At 51.4% G+C, this 17,308-nt stretch overlaps 1 protein-coding gene across 4 annotated transcripts in view; it reads left to right on the top strand.

Moving 5' to 3' along the window:
* Positions 1–17,308, top strand: part of SZT2 (SZT2 subunit of KICSTOR complex) — a 446,100-nt gene that overhangs the window by 364,479 nt on the left and 64,313 nt on the right. For all 4 annotated transcript variants that reach the window (XM_029618788.1, XM_029618789.1, XM_029618790.1 and 1 more), the window contains exons 61-63: positions 6,844–6,969; positions 13,433–13,635; positions 16,188–16,281. In XM_029618788.1, the coding sequence (XP_029474648.1) occupies positions 6,844–6,969; positions 13,433–13,635; positions 16,188–16,281 (423 nt within the window). The remainder of the gene's footprint in view (positions 1–6,843; positions 6,970–13,432; positions 13,636–16,187; positions 16,282–17,308) is intronic.

Here is a 17,308-nt window from a genome sequence, read left to right as displayed (position 1 = left end):
CAGAAGCCTACCTGCACATCCCGGTCCACCACGAGCATCAGCGTTTTCTGCGCTTCGTGATCCTGGACCATCACTACCAGTTCCGGGCACTACCCTTCGGGCTAGCTACAGCACCCCGAACATTCACCAAAATCATGGTAATAGTGGCGGCAATGCTGAGAAAAGAAGGAATCCTCGTACACCCATATCGATCAGGGCAAAATCCCCAGAGGAAAGTCATCAGGTGACCACCAGAGTCAAAACTCTATTGGAGAACCTTGGGTGGGTGGTCAACACGAACAAGAGCTGTCTGCAGCCCTCCCAATCTCTGGAATACCTAACTCCTACAAGGAGAACAAAACTGATGAACCAATTATGAAACCTGTTAAGCAGTCTTCGCCCCAAGGTGTGGGACTACCTCCAAGTCCTCGGCCTCATGTCATCCACACTGGAAATGATCCCATGGGCAAGAGCTCACATGCGGCCCCTACAGTGTTCCCTACTGTCATGATGGAATCCGATATCCCAGAACTACTCCGTCCACCTCCAGCTTCCAGAGGAAGTTCGAACCCAGCTACAATGGTGGCTACAAGAAGACCACCTGAGCAAGGGAGTAAGGCTATCCCAGCCGACCTGGACCCTTCTCACCATGGATGCGAGCCTACAAGGGTGGGGAGCCCACTGCCATGAACTGATCACCCAGGGGAACATCAACCGATTGGAAGCACGTCAGTCAGACTAGCCTGCCTACGGTTCAGTCACAGACTCCGGGGCGAATTGGTCAGAGTCATGTCGGACAACGCTACAACAGTGGCCTACATAAACCGCCAGGGAGGAACCAGTTGCCATCAGGTGTCCCTGGAAATAGACCCCCTAATGTCGAGGGCGGAATCAAACCTATGGGAGATCTCTGCCACCCACATCGCGGGAAAAGACAACGTCTCTGCAGACTACCTCAGCAGAGAAAGTCTAGACCCAGGGGAATGGAGGCTGTCGGCCACATCCTTCCAGTTGATAGTAAACCGCTGGGGAACACCAGCCATGGATCTGCTGGCAACCCGGTCCAACACACAAGTTCCCAACTTCTTCGGTCACAGATGGGAACCACAATCCCAAGGGATCGGCGCCCTCATCCAGACCTGGCCACAGGAAATTCTGCTATACGCCTTCCCTCTGTGGCTGCTACTAGGCGAGATCATCTGCAAGATAGAACACCACAGGGGACCAGTACTTCTAGTGGCCCCGGACTGGCCAAGAAGGCCGTGGTACGCAGACATGCGAAGACTATGACAGGGAGCCCTTTACCTCCACACAGGGATCTGTTCCAACAAGGCCCGTTCCTCCACGAAGACCCAACTCGATTCTCTCTTACAGTCTGGCCATTGAGAGGACTCGCCTGAAGAAGAGCGGATACTCGGGGGCAGTGATTGACACCCTACTCCGAGCATGCAAGTTTTCCACATTTCTAACATACATAAGGATATGGAGAATATTCGAAACCTGATGTGAACACCGCGACATTCTCCCGCGGACAGTCAAAATTCCAACATTTCTGGAATTCCTGCAGAACGGCCTACAAAAGGGGTTGTCCCTCAACTCCATCAAGGTGCAGGTGGCTGCGTTGGCATGTTACAGAGCCAAGATGGAGGGCGGCAGCCTAGCCTCTCACCCGGACATCTCCCGCTTCCTGAAAGGGGTCAAACAGATCCGACCACCCCTTAAGTGGCCAGTGCCTCTATGGAATCTCAATCTAATCCTAGACTTCCTAGCGGGAACCTCCTTCAGACCCATCCGCGGTCTATCCCTCCGACTACTAACGTTAAAGACTGCCTTTCTAGTGGCAGTCTGTTAGGCCTTTCGAATCTCCGAGCTTCAAGCACTGTCCTGTCGAGAACCGTTCCTCAGGTTCACACCGGGATCCATACAGCTACGCACGGTCACCTCTTTACTCCCAAAACCATCTTGCTGCCATCGCCAGACGAGCATAAGGACTCGGAAGAATCTCACCACCTTTGCCACCTTAACATCGGCAGACTCCTAGTCCGATACCTGGAAAGGACGGAATCCGTACGAAAGGCGGACCACCTATTCATCCTTCACGGCAGGAAGAAACAAGGGGAAGTGGCCTCGCGGGCAACCATAGCCCACTGGATCAAAGAAGTAATCAAGGCGGCCTACGTAGATGTCACCCGCAGAGATCTGTCGGGCTGTGACATGGTCCTCCATCCACACCTTCTCTAGGTTCCTACCGCCTGGATGTTCAGGCTCAGGAGGATACAGTATTCACAAGGGCAGTACTAAGTGGGCCACGGGCAGCCTCCCACCCGGTTCGGGAGTGGCTTTTGTACATCCCATTGGTCCTGAGTCCATCTGCTACATGCTAGGAAATGGAGAAATTACTTACCTGATAATTTCATTTTCCTTAGTGTAGACAGATGGACTCAGCATCCTGCCCACGACTGCCGACAATCACGGAAACCTCGGGGGACAATCCCTGAGAGCAAGACAAATATGGGTAAGCCAAGCTTCCCTCTAATTAGGACCTACTGAGTGTCGGTGTTTCTCAGTTGAGTGCACTGGCGGTCTTCAGCTATAACCACATCAACCAGTTCAAGTTAATCAAGTTAACCAAGTTATGCAAGTTAATCAAAGTTAACCAAATTAATCAAGTTATTCAGTTACACATATATCCACAATTGCTTTTTGAAGAGAATACTGAGGAGCATGGCGTCCTGCAGGGGTATATGTACTAGGGCTGACGTCATTTACCATGTACCGGTGAAAACCTATTCAGAGACCAGATACAAGACACAATGGCTCAACTAAAAGACCATAATGAGACCCTGAGGCAATTATCCACAGTTACTACCGAGGCCCCTTCCTCTGCAAGAAGATCCACCAGAAGGGACCCTAGAAAAACATTTTATTGCCCACGCAGATACTACCTACATCTCGCGTGAGGCCAACCAGGCCGTCTCAGAGCACATCCTCGTCCAGACCTCAGCCACCACTGCAATCAGGCCAAGCCTCTGGATTTTGAGACCTAGCCAGAGAACAGCAGCCGCTCCACAAATCCAGATTTGCCAGTAGGAGGTCGAATTCACCACTTCATAACCAACTGGCTCATTATTACCACAGACCAATGGGTTATATCCATCATAACTCAGGGATACCATGTAAATTTCCTCATGATACCCCAGGATTTACCACCCAAAAAGATCACTCAAGTCTTCTAGAGTCAGAACTGTCCACCCTTCTGGGTGCCAGGGCTGTGGAACCTGTTCCCCGGGCACAGCAGGGCAGAGGGTTCTACTCCCGTTATTTTCTCATTCCAAAGAAATCAGGCTGCCTCCACCTCATCTTAGACCTCATCAATCTCAACAAATTTCTACGAAAAGAAAAATTCAGGATGGTGTCCTTGGGCACCAAGCTTCCCCTTCTGCAAAAAGGAGATTGGCTCTGTTCTCTGGATCTTCAAAACGCTTACGCTTACATTCCAATATTCCCACATCACCACAAGTACCTGCATTTCCTAGTGGGACATCAACACTTTCAGTACAGGGTCCTGCCTTTCGGACTTGCCTCGGCATCCCATATATTTACAAAGTGCCTAGCAGTGGCTGCGGCCCATTTATGCAAGAAAAGCACACACGTCTTTCCTTACCTGGACGACTGACTCATCAAGAGCCAATCCAAGCAAGGAGCTCTTAACGCTCTCAAGCTCACTATCAATCTGCTACACTCTTTGGGATTTCTCATCAACTACCAAAAATCCCACCTGACTCCATCTCACCTCCTTACTTTCATTGGAGCAGGTTTGGACACCACAGTCGCAAAGGCCTTCCTGCCCAACGACCGCGCAGTCTTACTGTTCAAGCTAGCTTCGTCTCTGCGCACAAAAGTAAAAGCCTTAGCCCTTCAATTCCTAACGTTGCTGGGCCACATGGCTTCCATGGTCCACGTCACTCCTGTGGCCAGGCTGGCCATGAGAATAACTCAATGGACTTTGAAATCTCAGTGGCTCCAAGCCAGTCAACTGCTTTCATCCCAGATTCAAGTAACCCAGTAGTTATGTTTATTGCTTCTCTGGTGGACAAAGCCAACTTGCTAACAGGTCTACCCTTCCAGCAACCAGTTCTGCAAATAACTTTAACCACAGACGCATCCAACTTGGGTTGGGGAGCTCATGTGAACAATCTTCAAACTCAAGGTACCTGGACACAGCTCGAAGCAACGTTTCAGATCAACTTCCTAGAGCTTCAAGCTATACATTATGCTCTCTATGCGCTCAAGGACTGCCTTTCACACAAGACTGTTCTCATACAATCGGACAACACAGTTGCAATGTGGTACTTGAACAAAGCAGAGTGGCACAGGCTCTTATTTCCTCTGCCTAGAAGCCACGCAGATCTGGGCCTGGGCCCTTGCACACTCCATGCATCTCCGGGCCACTTATCTTACAGGCATACAAAACGTAGTAGCAGATCACCTCAGTCGACAGTTCCAACCCCACAAGTGGTCTCTGGATCCTGTGGTGATGACCAGAATCTTTCAACGCTGGGGTCAGCCGACAATAGACCTCTTTGCATCTGAACTGAATCACAAAGTGGACAGATTCTGCTCCCTGCCAGGCATCAAAACACATTATCCATGGATGCCTTTGCTCGCCCCTGGAACACAGGCCTCCTTTACGCGTATCCCCCGATATCACTAATAGCCAAAACTCTCATGAAGCTACAACAGAACAAAGGGTCAATGATACTCATAGTCCCGTATTGGCCTCGAGAAGTATGGTTTCCCATGCTTCTCAACCTCTCGATCAGAGAACCCATTCACCCGGGCACAGCGCCCACTCTCATAACTCAGAACCAAGGCATATTATGCCATCCAAACCTTCAGACTCTATCCCTCACAGCTTGGATGTTGAAAGCTTGATCCTGCAAGCGCTCAACCTTTCAACTGATGTCTCTCAAGTTCTTGTAGCCTCATGAAAGCCTTCCACACGAAAATCCTATCGTTCTAAGTGGAATAGATTTACCATATGGTGCACGCAAAAAGGTATCGACCCCTTTTCCTGCCCCACTCCATCTCTATTAAACTATCTCTGGCACCTTTCAGACTCTGATCGCCAGACTTTTTCGGTGAGGGTACCCCTGAGTGCTATCTCAGAATACCACAAAGGAGGTGGGGATGCTTCGGTAACAGCGCAAGCCCTTGTGAGTAGGTTTATGAGGGGCCTATTACAACTCAAGCCCCCTCTACGGCCACCGTCACGGAATGGGACCTAAATATATTTATTTATTTATTATTTATTTAGTGTTTTTATATACCGGCATTCATGATGCAATCACATCATGCTGGTTTACAGTAAAACAGGGGGGTGAAAACAAAAGTTAAAACTGGAACCTGTGAGAGGAAAGAATGAAGTTACAATGAACAAGGATGATCAAAACTGGAAAAAAGAGAGAAAGACTAGGAATTTAACTAAGAGAGGAGAAATATTTACAATGTACTGTAATGGTATTTAGTACTTACAAGGCTCATGCGCTCCACGTTTGAGCCTTTGCACTCCTGCGATGTTAAATTTCTTACATGGAAACTTCTTTTCCTAGTAGCCATTACATCTGCTCGAAGGGTTAGTGAGTTACAAGCACTTGTTATATACTCACCCAATACCAGGTTCCTACAAGACCAAGTGGTCTTGCGTACTCACCCTAAATTCCTACCCAAGGTAGTTACTGCCTTCCACTTGAATCAGTCTATAGTCTTGCCCACCTTTTTCCCAAGGCCTCACTCTCACCAGGGCGAGAGTTTTACACACCTTGGATTGTAAACGTGCACTTGCAGTTTACTTAGACCGCACTGTAGTCCATAGGAAATCCACCCAACTATTTGTTTCTTTTGACAAAAACAGACTAAGAGTTGCAGTGGGCAAACAAACTCTCTCCAACTGGCTAGCAGACTGTATCGAATTCTGCTATGAAAAAGCAGGCCTTCCTCTCCAGGGAAGAGTGAAGGCGCACTCAGTAAGAGCCATGGCAACCTCAGTAGCGCACTATCGTTCAGTACCGATTGCTGACATCTGCAGAGCTGCAACATGGAGCTCTCTTCACACGTTTGCAGCTCATTACTGCCTGGACAAGGAAGGACGCCAAGACTCTGCCTTTGGCCAATCCGTCTTGAAGAACTTATTTCAGGTATAATCCCAACTCCTTCCACATCCAACCTGCTGTGATTTCAGGCTGCCTCATTCTTTCCAGCAGTACACCAGTTGTTGTGCCTGTTGCACAGGTTATGTGCTGTTGCTCCAATTAAAATATGACTCAGCCTCTAGCTTGCTAATCACCCACATGTGAGGACTACATCCTGCTTGTCCTGGGATAAGGCAGAGTTGCTTACCTGTAACAGGTGTTCTCACAGGACAGCAGGATGTTAGTCCTCACGAAGCCCACCCGCCACCCCACAGAGTTCGGTCCGAAACATTTTATTATTTTATTTTTCGCTTGCACTTATTGCTACAAACGAGACTGAAGGGAGACCCCTGTGGCTCGAGGGACCATGGCATGCTGGGCATGCTCAGTGGCTTCACTGTGCCAGTCAAGTTTCTAGAAACTTTGACAGAAAAGTTTTCCGTGTTCGGCTCTGTCTGCTGACGTCACCCGTATGCGAGGACTACATCCTGCTGTCCTGGGAGAACACCTGTTACAGGTAAGCACCTCTGCTATACAGACTGCAAGGGGTACGAGGTGCCACGTAGTGTGTGGCTGGAGTGGAATAGGACGCAGTATGTACTGAATGGCAGGAGATGCCTGCATTTGCCATACTTTGAATGTGATCTGATCCTGTCTGTCGTCTCCTTCTCAGACTGTGGATTTAGATATCCTGAAGCAGTCCTCACGTCTTGTTCATTTCTGCGCCACTCCACTTCTGTTCGACCCTGTCTTCCGCCAGCAGCTTCATACGGACCAGCAGGTGCCCTGTGAGGGGAAGGTGAGCTTCCTGCAAAAGGCATGGAAGGGAGTGGAGGGGGAGTCCTGTGAAGGTATCTGAGGAGATGGAGAGTCCCTGTGTAGGGGGTTTCCTGTGGGAGGGTGTGAGGAGTGGGGGTTTCTGTGAGGGAGGAGGTGATGTCTCTGTGAGGGGTGTGTGGTAGGAGTGGGGGTTTCTGTGAGGGAGGAGGTGATGTCTCTGTGAGGGGTGTGTGGTAGGAGTGGGGGTTTCTGTGAGGGAGGAGGTGATGTCTCTGTGAGGGGTGTGTGGTAGGAGTGGGGGTTTCTGTGAGGGAGGAGGTGATGTCTCTGTGAGGGGTGTATGGTAGGAGTGGGGGTTTCTGTGAGGGAGGAGGTGAGGGAGGAGGTGATGTCTCTGTGAGGGGTGTGTGGTAGGAGTGGGGGTTTCTGTGAGGGAGGAGGTGAGGGAGGAGGTGATGTCTCTGTGAGGGGTGTATGGTAGGAGTGGGGGTTTCTGTGAGGGAGGAGGTGATGTCTCTGTGAGGGGTGTATGGTAGGAGTGGGGGTTTCTGTGAGGGAGGAGGTGATGTCTCTGTGAGGGGTGTATGGTAGGAGTGGGGGTTTCTGTGAGGGAGGAGGTGATGTCTCTGTGAGGGGTGTGTGGTAGGAGTGGGGGTTTCTGTGAGGGAGGAGGTGATGTCTCTGTGAGGGGTGTGTGGTAGGAGTGGGGGTTTCTGTGAGGGAGGAGGTGATGTCTCTGTGAGGGGTGTGTGGTAGGAGTGGGGGTTTCTGTGAGGGAGGAGGTGATGTCTCTGTGAGGGGTGTGTGGTAGGAGTGGGGGTTTCTGTGAGGGAGGAGGTGATGTCTCTGTGAGGGGTGTATGGTAGGAGTGGGGGTTTCTGTGAGGGAGGAGGAGATGTCTCTGTGAGGGGTGTATGGTAGGAGTGGGGGTTTCTGTGAGGGAGGAGGTGATGTCTCTGTGAGGGGTGTGTGGTAGGAGTGGGGGTTTCTGTGAGGGAGGAGGTGATGTCTCTGTGAGGGGTGTATGGTAGGCATGGGGGTTTCTGTGAGGGAGGAGGTGATGTCTCTGTGAGGGGTGTGTGGTAGGAGTGGGGGTTTCTGTGAGGGAGGAGGTGATGTCCTCTGTGAGGGGTGTATGGTAGGAGTGGGGGTTTCTGTGAGGGAGGAGGTGATGTCTCTGTGAGGGGTGTGTGGTAGGAGTGGGGGTTTCTGTGAGGGAGGAGGTGATGTCTCTGTGAGGGGTGTGTGGTAGGAGTGGGGGTTTCTGTGAGGGAGGAGGTGATGTCTCTGTGAGGGGTGTGTGGTAGGAGTGGGGGTTTCTGTGAGGGAGGAGGTGATGTCTCTGTGAGGGGTGTGTGGTAGGAGTGGGGGTTTCTGTGAGGGAGGAGGTGATGTCTCTGTGAGGGGTGTGTGGTAGGAGTGGGGGTTTCTGTGAGGGAGGAGGTGATGTCTCTGTGAGGGGTGTATGGTAGGAGTGGGGGTTTCTGTGAGGGAGGAGGTGATGTCTCTGTGAGGGGTGTATGGTAGGAGTGGGGGTTTCTGTGAGGGAGGAGGTGAGGGAGGAGGTGATGTCTCTGTGAGGGGTGTGTGGTAGGAGTGGGGGTTTCTGTGAGGGAGGAGGTGATGTCTCTGTGAGGGGTGTATGGTAAGAGTGGGGGTTTCTGTGAGGGAGGAGGTGATGTCTCTGTGAGGGGTGTGTGGTAGGAGTGGGGGTTTCTGTGAGGGAGGAGGTGATGTTTCTGTGAGGGGTGTGTGGTAGGAGTGGGGGTTTCTGTGAGGGAGGAGGTGATGTCTCTGTGAGGGGTGTGTGGTAGGAGTGGGGGTTTCTGTGAGGGAGGAGGTGATGTCTCTGTGAGGGGTGTGTGGTAGGAGTGGGGGTTTCTGTGAGGGAGGAGGTGATGTCTCTGTGAGGGGTGTGTGGTAGGAGTGGGGGTTTCTGTGAGGGAGGAGGTGATGTCTCTGTGAGGGGTGTATGGTAAGAGTGGGGGTTTCTGTGAGGGAGGAGGTGATGTCTCTGTGAGGGGTGTGTGGTAGGAGTGGGGGTTTCTGTGAGGGAGGAGGTGATGTTTCTGTGAGGGGTGTGTGGTAGGAGTGGGGGTTTCTGTGAGGGAGGAGGTGATGTCTCTGTGAGGGGTGTGTGGTAGGAGTGGGGGTTTCTGTGAGGGAGGAGGTGATGTCTCTGTGAGGGGTGTGTGGTAGGAGTGGGGGGTTTCTGTGAGGGAGGAGGTGATGTCTCTGTGAGGGGTGTATGGTAGGAGTGGGGGTTTCTGTGAGGGAGGAGGTGAGGGAGGAGGTGATGTCTCTGTGAGGGGTGTGTGGTAGGAGTGGGGGTTTCTGTGAGGGAGGAGGTGAGGGAGGAGGTGATGTCTCTGTGAGGGGTGTGTGGTAGGAGTGGGGGTTTCTGTGAGGGAGGAGGTGAGGGAGGAGGTGATGTCTCTGTGAGGGGTGTGTGGTAGGAGTGGGGGTTTCTGTGAGGGAGGAGGTGATGTCTCTGTGAGGGGTGTGTGGTAGGAGTGGGGGTTTCTGTGAGGGAGGAGGTGATGTCTCTGTGAGGGGTGTGTGGTAGGAGTGGGGGTTTCTGTGAGGGAGGAGGTGAGGGAGGAGGTGATGTCTCTGTGAGGGGTGTATGGTAGGAGTGGGGGTTTCTGTGAGGGAGGAGGTGATGTCTCTGTGAGGGGTGTATGGTAGGAGTGGGGGTTTCTGTGAGGGAGGAGGTGATGTCTCTGTGAGGGGTGTGTGGTAGGAGTGGGGGTTTCTGTGAGGGAGGAGGTGATGTCTCTGTGAGGGGTGTGTGGTAGGAGTGGGGGTTTCTGTGAGGGAGGAGGTGATGTCTCTGTGAGGGGTGTGTGGTAGGAGTGGGGGTTTCTGTGAGGGAGGAGGTGATGTCTCTGTGAGGGGTGTATGGTAGGAGTGGGGGTTTCTGTGAGGGAGGAGGTGATGTCTCTGTGAGGGGTGTGTGGTAGGAGTGGGGGTTTCTGTGAGGGAGGAGGTGATGTCTCTGTGAGGGGTGTATGGTAGGAGTGGGGGTTTCTGTGAGGGAGGAGGTGATGTCTCTGTGAGGGGTGTGTGGTAGGAGTGGGGGTTTCTGTGAGGGAGGAGGTGATGTCTCTGTGAGGGGTGTGTGGTAGGAGTGGGGGTTTCTGTGAGGGAGGAGGTGATGTCTCTGTGAGGGGTGTATGGTAGGAGTGGGGGTTTCTGTGAGGGAGGAGGTGATGTCTCTGTGAGGGGTGTGTGGTAGGAGTGGGGGTTTCTGTGAGGGAGGAGGTGATGTTTCTGTGAGGGGTGTGTGGTAGGAGTGGGGGTTTCTGTGAGGGAGGAGGTGATGTCTCTGTGAGGGGTGTGTGGTAGGAGTGGGGGTTTCTGTGAGGGAGGAGGTGAGGGAGGAGGTGAGGGAGGAGGTGAGGGAGGAGGTGATGTCTCTGTGAGGGGTGTATGGTAGGAGTGGGGGTTTCTGTGAGGGAGGAGGTGATGTCTCTGTGAGGGGTGTGTGGTAGGCATGGGGGTTTCTGTAAGGGAGGAGGTGATGTCTCTGTGAGGGGTGTATGGTAGGAGTGGGGGTTTCTGTGAGGGAGGAGGTGATGTCTCTGTGAGGGGTGTGTGGTAGGAGTGGGGGGTTTCTGTGAGGGAGGAGGTGATGTCTCTGTGAGGGGTGTGTGGTAGGAGTGGGGGTTTCTGTGAGGGAGGAGGTGAGGGAGGAGGTGATGTCTCTGTGAGGGGTGTATGGTAGGAGTGGGGGTTTCTGTGAGGGAGGAGGTGATGTCTCTGTGAGGGGTGTGTGGTAGGAGTGGGGGTTTCTGTGAGGGAGGAGGTGATGTCTCTGTGAGGGGTGTGTGGTAGGAGTGGGGGTTTCTGTGAGGGAGGAGGTGAGGGAGGAGGTGATGTCTCTGTGAGGGGTGTATGGTAGGAGTGGGGGTTTCTGTGAGGGAGGAGGTGATGTCTCTGTGAGGGGTGTATGGTAGGAGTGGGGGTTTCTGTGAGGGAGGAGGTGATGTCTCTGTGAGGGGTGTGGTGGTAGGAGTGGGGGTTTCTGTGAGGGAGGAGGTGATGTCTCTGTGAGGGGTGTATGGTAGGAGTGGGGGTTTCTGTGAGGGAGGAGGTGATGTCTCTGTGAGGGGTGTGTGGTAGGAGTGGGGGTTTCTGTGAGGGAGGAGGTGATGTCTCTGTGAGGGGTGTGTGGTAGGAGTGGGGGTTTCTGTGAGGGAGGAGGTGATGTCTCTGTGAGGGGTGTATGGTAGGAGTGGGGGTTTCTGTGAGGGAGGAGGTGATGTCTCTGTGAGGGGTGTGTGGTAGGAGTGGGGGTTTCTGTGAGGGAGGAGGTGATGTTTCTGTGAGGGGTGTGTGGTAGGAGTGGGGGTTTCTGTGAGGGAGGAGGTGATGTCTCTGTGAGGGGTGTGTGGTAGGAGTGGGGGTTTCTGTGAGGGAGGAGGTGAGGGAGGAGGTGAGGGAGGAGGTGATGTCTCTGTGAGGGGTGTATGGTAGGAGTGGGGGTTTCTGTGAGGGAGGAGGTGATGTCTCTGTGAGGGGTGTGTGGTAGGCATGGGGGTTTCTGTAAGGGAGGAGGTGATGTCTCTGTGAGGGGTGTGTGGTAGGAGTGGGGGTTTCTGTGAGGGAGGAGGTGATGTCTCTGTGAGGGGTGTATGGTAGGAGTGGGGGTTTCTGTGAGGGAGGAGGTGATATCTCTGTGAGGGGTGTGTGGTAGGAGTGGGGGTTTCTGTGAGGGAGGAGGTGATGTTTCTGTGAGGGGTGTGTGGTAGGAGTGGGGGTTTCTGTGAGGGAGGAGGTGATGTCTCTGTGAGGGGTGTATGGTAGGAGTGGGGGTTTCTGTGAGGGAGGAGGTGATGTCTCTGTGAGGGGTGTGTGGTAGGCATGGGGGTTTCTGTGAGGGAGGAGGTGATGTCTCTGTGAGGGGTGTGTGGTAGGAGTGGGGGTTTCTGTGAGGGAGGAGGTGATGTCTCTGTGAGGGGTGTGTGGTAGGCATGGGGGTTTCTGTAAGGGAGGAGGTGATGTCTCTGTGAGGGGTGTATGGTAGGAGTGGGGGTTTCTGTGAGGGAGGAGGTGATGTCTCTGTGAGGGGTGTGTGGTAGGAGTGGGGGTTTCTGTGAGGGAGGAGGTGATGTCTCTGTGAGGAGTGTGTGGTAGGAGTGGGGGTTTCTGTGAGGGAGGAGGTGATGTCTCTGTGAGGGGTGTATGGTAGGAGTGGGGGTTTCTGTGAGGGAGGAGGTGATGTCTCTGTGAGGGGTGTGTGGTAGGAGTGGGGGTTTCTGTGAGGGAGGAGGTGATGTCTCTGTGAGGGGTGTGTGGTAGGCATGGGGGTTTCTGTGAGGGAGGAGGTGATGTCTCTGTGAGGGGTGTGTGGTAGGAGTGGGGGTTTCTGTGAGGGAGGAGGTGATGTCTCTGTGAGGGGTGTGTGGTAGGAGTGGGGGTTTCTGTGAGGGAGGAGGTGAGGGAGGAGGTGATGTCTCTGTGAGGGGTGTATGGTAGGAGTGGGGGTTTCTGTGAGGGAGGAGGTGAGGGAGGAGGTGATGTCTCTGTGAGGGGTGTATGGTAGGAGTGGGGGTTTCTGTGAGGGAGGAGGTGATGTCTCTGTGAGGGGTGTATGGTAGGAGTGGGGCTTTCTGTGAGGGAGGAGGTGATGTCTCTGTGAGGGGTGTATGGTAGGAGTGGGGGTTTCTGTGAGGGAGGAGGTGATGTCTCTGTGAGGGGTGTATGGTAGGAGTGGGGGTTTCTGTGAGGGAGGAGGTGATGTCTCTGTGAGGGATGAGAGGTTGTGTACAGAGGAGGAAGAGTGAAGGGAATGCAGTGTGCTGGTGGAGGTGGGAGACTGGAGGAGGAGGGGTGGTGCAGGGAATGCAGTGTGGAGGAAGGAGACTGTGTGTGGAGGAGGAGGGTGCAGGGAATGCAGTGTGCTGGTGGAGGTGGGAGACTGTGTGTGGAAGAGGAGGGGTGCAGGGAATGCAGTGTGGAAGTGGAGGTGGGAGACTGTGGAGGAGGGAGGGGTACAGGGAATGCAGTGTGGAGGTGGAGGTGGGAGACTGTGGAGGAGGGAGGGGTACAGGGAATGCAGTGTGGAGGTGGGAGACTGTGTGTGGAAGAGGAGGGGTGCAGGGAATGCAGTGTGGAAGTGGAGGTGGGAGACTGTGTGTGGAAGAGGAGGGGTGCAGGGAATGCAGTGTGGAGGTGGGAAGCGGGTAGTGTGTGTAGAGGAAGATGGGTGAAGGGAGTGGAGGTGGGGAAGGTATTGTGTGCTGCTTGGGATGGGTGGGTGGGTAGTAACAATGAGTTCCCTGTACGTACCCGGATCAGTCCAGACAGTGGTGGTGTCTCCCTTCCAGCAGATGGAGTCAAAGAAAAGCTTGAAGGGTTCTCTCTTATAGCCTGGAGCGCCTTTGCGTTCCTTTAGTATTTCTCTGAGTCTGTAGTCTTTGATACTCATTGATGGAGGGCTGATTCAGAGGATATAACTTCTCATCTCTATTGTCCAGAAGCGCCATCGTTCGAACGACTCAACGGCGTCAGGCAGAGACCGCAGCCACAGCTGCGACTCCTTGGAGACATTACCTTGTAAACTTAAGGAAGAGCCGTGGCTGCAGGAGCTGTGCAGTACCTTCATGCAACACTATATCCAATACCTGCAAAGCATGGGCTTCATCCTGGTGCAGGTGCGACCCCCCTCCCCTGCCAGGAGGTGAGTGTCCTCCCCTCAGACCTCTATATCTGGCTCAAGCCTGCTCTAATTCTCTCACAGTTTGATTACCAACGCCTCTCCTGGACCTTAGAGATGTATATCGTTTTATATATCATATCGTTTCATACTTCGTTTTTCCCTGCGGTTAACTTCGTTTTTTCCAAGTTTCAGGGTTTGGTTTTTTTCGTATTTCACTAATTTTGTGTTAGTGCACACTAACGGGATTTAGTGCACACTAATTCAAAATTCAAATTTTTCCCAAATTTCAGCAAATTATTGTTCGTTTCGGCATCCTCTCGAAACAGTTCCCTCTTCCAGTGCTGGAAGGGTAAGTTACATTTGAGCAGGTAACTTCCTAGTTATAATTTACAAATATGCCATACCTATACAGGATTCCATCTCATGTGCACCCAATAGCTCTCCCAGCTCAGTGCATGGCAGTGATCAAAAAAGCAAAAAGAATATTAAGAATGATCTGAAAAAGAATGAAGACTAAAATGGAAAATATCATATTGCCTCTGTATCGACCAAACAACCAAAAAAAAGAAGTGCCTCGCTCAAAAATTTAAACAATAATACAATAGAGACAATGTCACAAGTCCATATATAATGCCACCCACATTTGTAACAATAATTACTTTGCTTAGAGGGGTTTCAGGAAGCCCGGTAACTCCAACTGGCTTCAGAGAAAGCCAACGCTGATCTTCTCCATCATCGACTCCAAGGGTAATATTTTTTGTGTTTCAGCCATCAGTGGCAATAACGGAGAATGCTGCAGGATTGGGTCGAATAGGAATTCCATGCAGGTGGACAAAATCCAGATTAATTAATTGCCCGCTGTCCTGGAGTCGATAAGGGCAATGGTCTCTACTGATTGTGATGGCCAACACAAGGAGACTGAGACTGAGGGATGCTGGGCCACATGATTGTGGAACATCTCCACAAGGTCCAAAGGAATCTACTCCTTTGAGATCCAGAGACAAACGTTGCCTATACCTCGGTTTATGTGGACAATTTCTGGCCAGCTATCTGAGAATAAGCATGTTTTTAGCAGAGTCTTAAAAGTCTTAACACTGTCTGACATCCGTAGAGCTTTGGGAAAAAGAGTTCCAGATAACCGAGACGGCCACAGAGAAAGCGCAGTCTCTGATAACACTAAGTCTGGCATGCAGTGATGAGGGCACATCTAAAAGGCCTCGTTGTGCAGAGCGAAGCTGACAAGACAGACAGTAAAGCTGTAAAAGAGCTTTGCTCCAAGGTGAAGCATCAGAGGAGATAAAATTAAAGTTGATAGTTGCGATCTTATACTAAATGCATTCCACTATCAGAAGCCATTGTAATTCAGAGAGCACTGGAGTGATGTGCTCTCTGAATTACACTGGCGTCCGATAGTGGAATGCATTACTGGTTATGGCTGATTTATCTTGCTGTCCGTAGACATCACGTACTGGTTATGGCTGATTTATCTTGCTGTCCGTAGACATCACATACTGGTTATGGCTGATTTATCTTGCTGTCCGTAGACATCACATACTGGTTATGGCTGATTTATCTTGCTGTCCGTAGACATCACCTACTTTTTATGGTTGATTTATCTTGCTGTCCGTAGACATCACCTACTTTTTATGGTTGATTTATCTTGCTGTCTGTAGACATCACCTACTTTTTATGGTTGATTTATCTTGCTGTCCGTAGACATCACCTACTTTTTATGGTTGATTTATCTTGCTGTCCGTAGACATCACCTACTTTTTATGGTTGATTTATCTTGCTGTCCGTAGACATCACCTACTTTTTATGGTTGATTTATCTTGCTGTCTGTAGACATCACATACTGGTTATGGCTGATTTATCTTGCTGTCCGTAGACAACCCTGGTTATATGTAAGCAACTTTGCTTTCTCTAAAGATATTGTTCTATTAGTCACACCAGACTCTTCCTCCAATTTAGTGGAGTTCGACAGTTCCATTATGGCTTTTAGCACGAATAAAAAAAAAAACCAGGCCTGTCAGAACCCATCCAATTCACCTCAAATTTAGGAAAGTCCTAGATCTTGAGAGAAGATCCTTCCTTGTGACCTATTACTGTGTTCGTATTTTCAGAGAACAGACATTATGTGCAAGTAGCTAGCTTTTAGTATAATACTTTAGTGTCCTCTCTGTAAAGGGAAACGTTTGGACTCACAGAGCAAGACTTGGAGCTCTTACCAGTACTAGGATTTCCATTCATATGTGTTTTTAGTCAAATAGTTTGGTAGAAAGAAGAGCAGAGCTCCAGAGAGTCGAGCTACTTCTGAGTGTCTAAGAGCCCTCAATGGCGTAAGTCAGGGAAAGGCAAAAACAAGTTTTGTATCTGTAGCCAATATTGCAATAGTGAAAACTTCCTTCCTGAACCCAAATGTAACAATTCTTCTTAAATCGATGGATCAGCAGTTTTACCTATGGTTTCTTCATAGCTTAGCTGTCCACCTTTGGTTGCTTCATATGGTTAACACATGTACCTTGTCTGTTGTGGATTTGACTTGTAAATGCTTCCTCTTTGTGTTCGTACAGTATCACAAGTCGGATCCGCACACTGGCATCCCTGGTGTCTGAAGGCAGAACTTCCTTTTCCTTCCCTAAGCAGAAGAGTGAGGGCAGTCCAAAGGTCTGTACTCTGTCCATATTCATTCTTGTTTTATGTGTGTGAGTTGGGTGCAGAGTTGTGTTCCTTTCTGTCTCTCGTGTGGGCAATACTGTGTGCAATTCTGGTTGCCACATCTCAAGAAAGATATAGTTGCACTGGAGAAAGTGCAGAGAAGGGCGACTAAAATAAGGGGCATGGAACGGCTCCCCTATAAGGAATAGGGATATGCAGAGAGAAAAAATTTCGTTTTCGTTATTCGGTTCGTTTTCAGGAGGTTTTTTCCCACGAATTTCAGTTCATGGATTGTTGATTCGTTTTTCATTCGTAAGGAAAAAAATGAATCAAATAATTTAAAAAAAAAACCCACAAAAATGGCCAAAAAAACAAAAATGGGGCCTCCCGCCTGCAAAAATGCCGGGACCATGAGTCCCTGGCACTCACGTACCCGGTCCGGTAAAGATCTGCCAGCTTCGGCCTAGGCCCAGGCCGAAGCCTCGATCTTGGGTAGGCCAAGGACGTGGTAGCTCGCCACCTCCTCGGCCTGACCCAGAGGCTGGGTTCCGGCACTGGGCCTCGCCCGGGAACCAGGCCTGATGCCACGACCCAACCCGGAGGCCGGGTCCTGACACCAGGGCCTTGGCCAAGAGGCCGAGTCCCGACACCTGGGCCTTGGCCCAGGGGAAGTCCAGGCCTGGGAGCTCCCCCATCTGACGTCTTCTTTCTTCGGGTCTTCACTGCCAAATGACGGTGTCCGCTGGGGTCGTGCTGGAGTGAATTAACTCTGGCGTATTCACCCCTGCGGCATGCCGAACATCAAAATGGCGCCGTCCGTGGGGGTGAATACGCCAGAGTTAATTCACTCCAACACGACCCCAGCGGACACCGTCATTTGGCAGTGAAGACCCGAAGACATCGGACAGGAGTTCCCAGGCCTGTAGACCCAAGGGCTGGGCTGAGGCCCAAGTGTCGGGATCCGGCTTCCTGGCCGAGATCCCAGTGTCACAGTCGAGCCTAAGCCTCAGTCCCTGCTTTGGGCTTTGACCTATGA

The sequence above is a fragment of the Rhinatrema bivittatum genome, chromosome 10 (assembly GCF_901001135.1).
Source record: "Rhinatrema bivittatum chromosome 10, aRhiBiv1.1, whole genome shotgun sequence".
Classification (NCBI taxonomy): domain Eukaryota; kingdom Metazoa; phylum Chordata; class Amphibia; order Gymnophiona; family Rhinatrematidae; genus Rhinatrema; species Rhinatrema bivittatum.
Note: the sequence above shows the minus strand (reverse complement) of the source record. Positions and strands in the feature narration are given on the sequence as shown.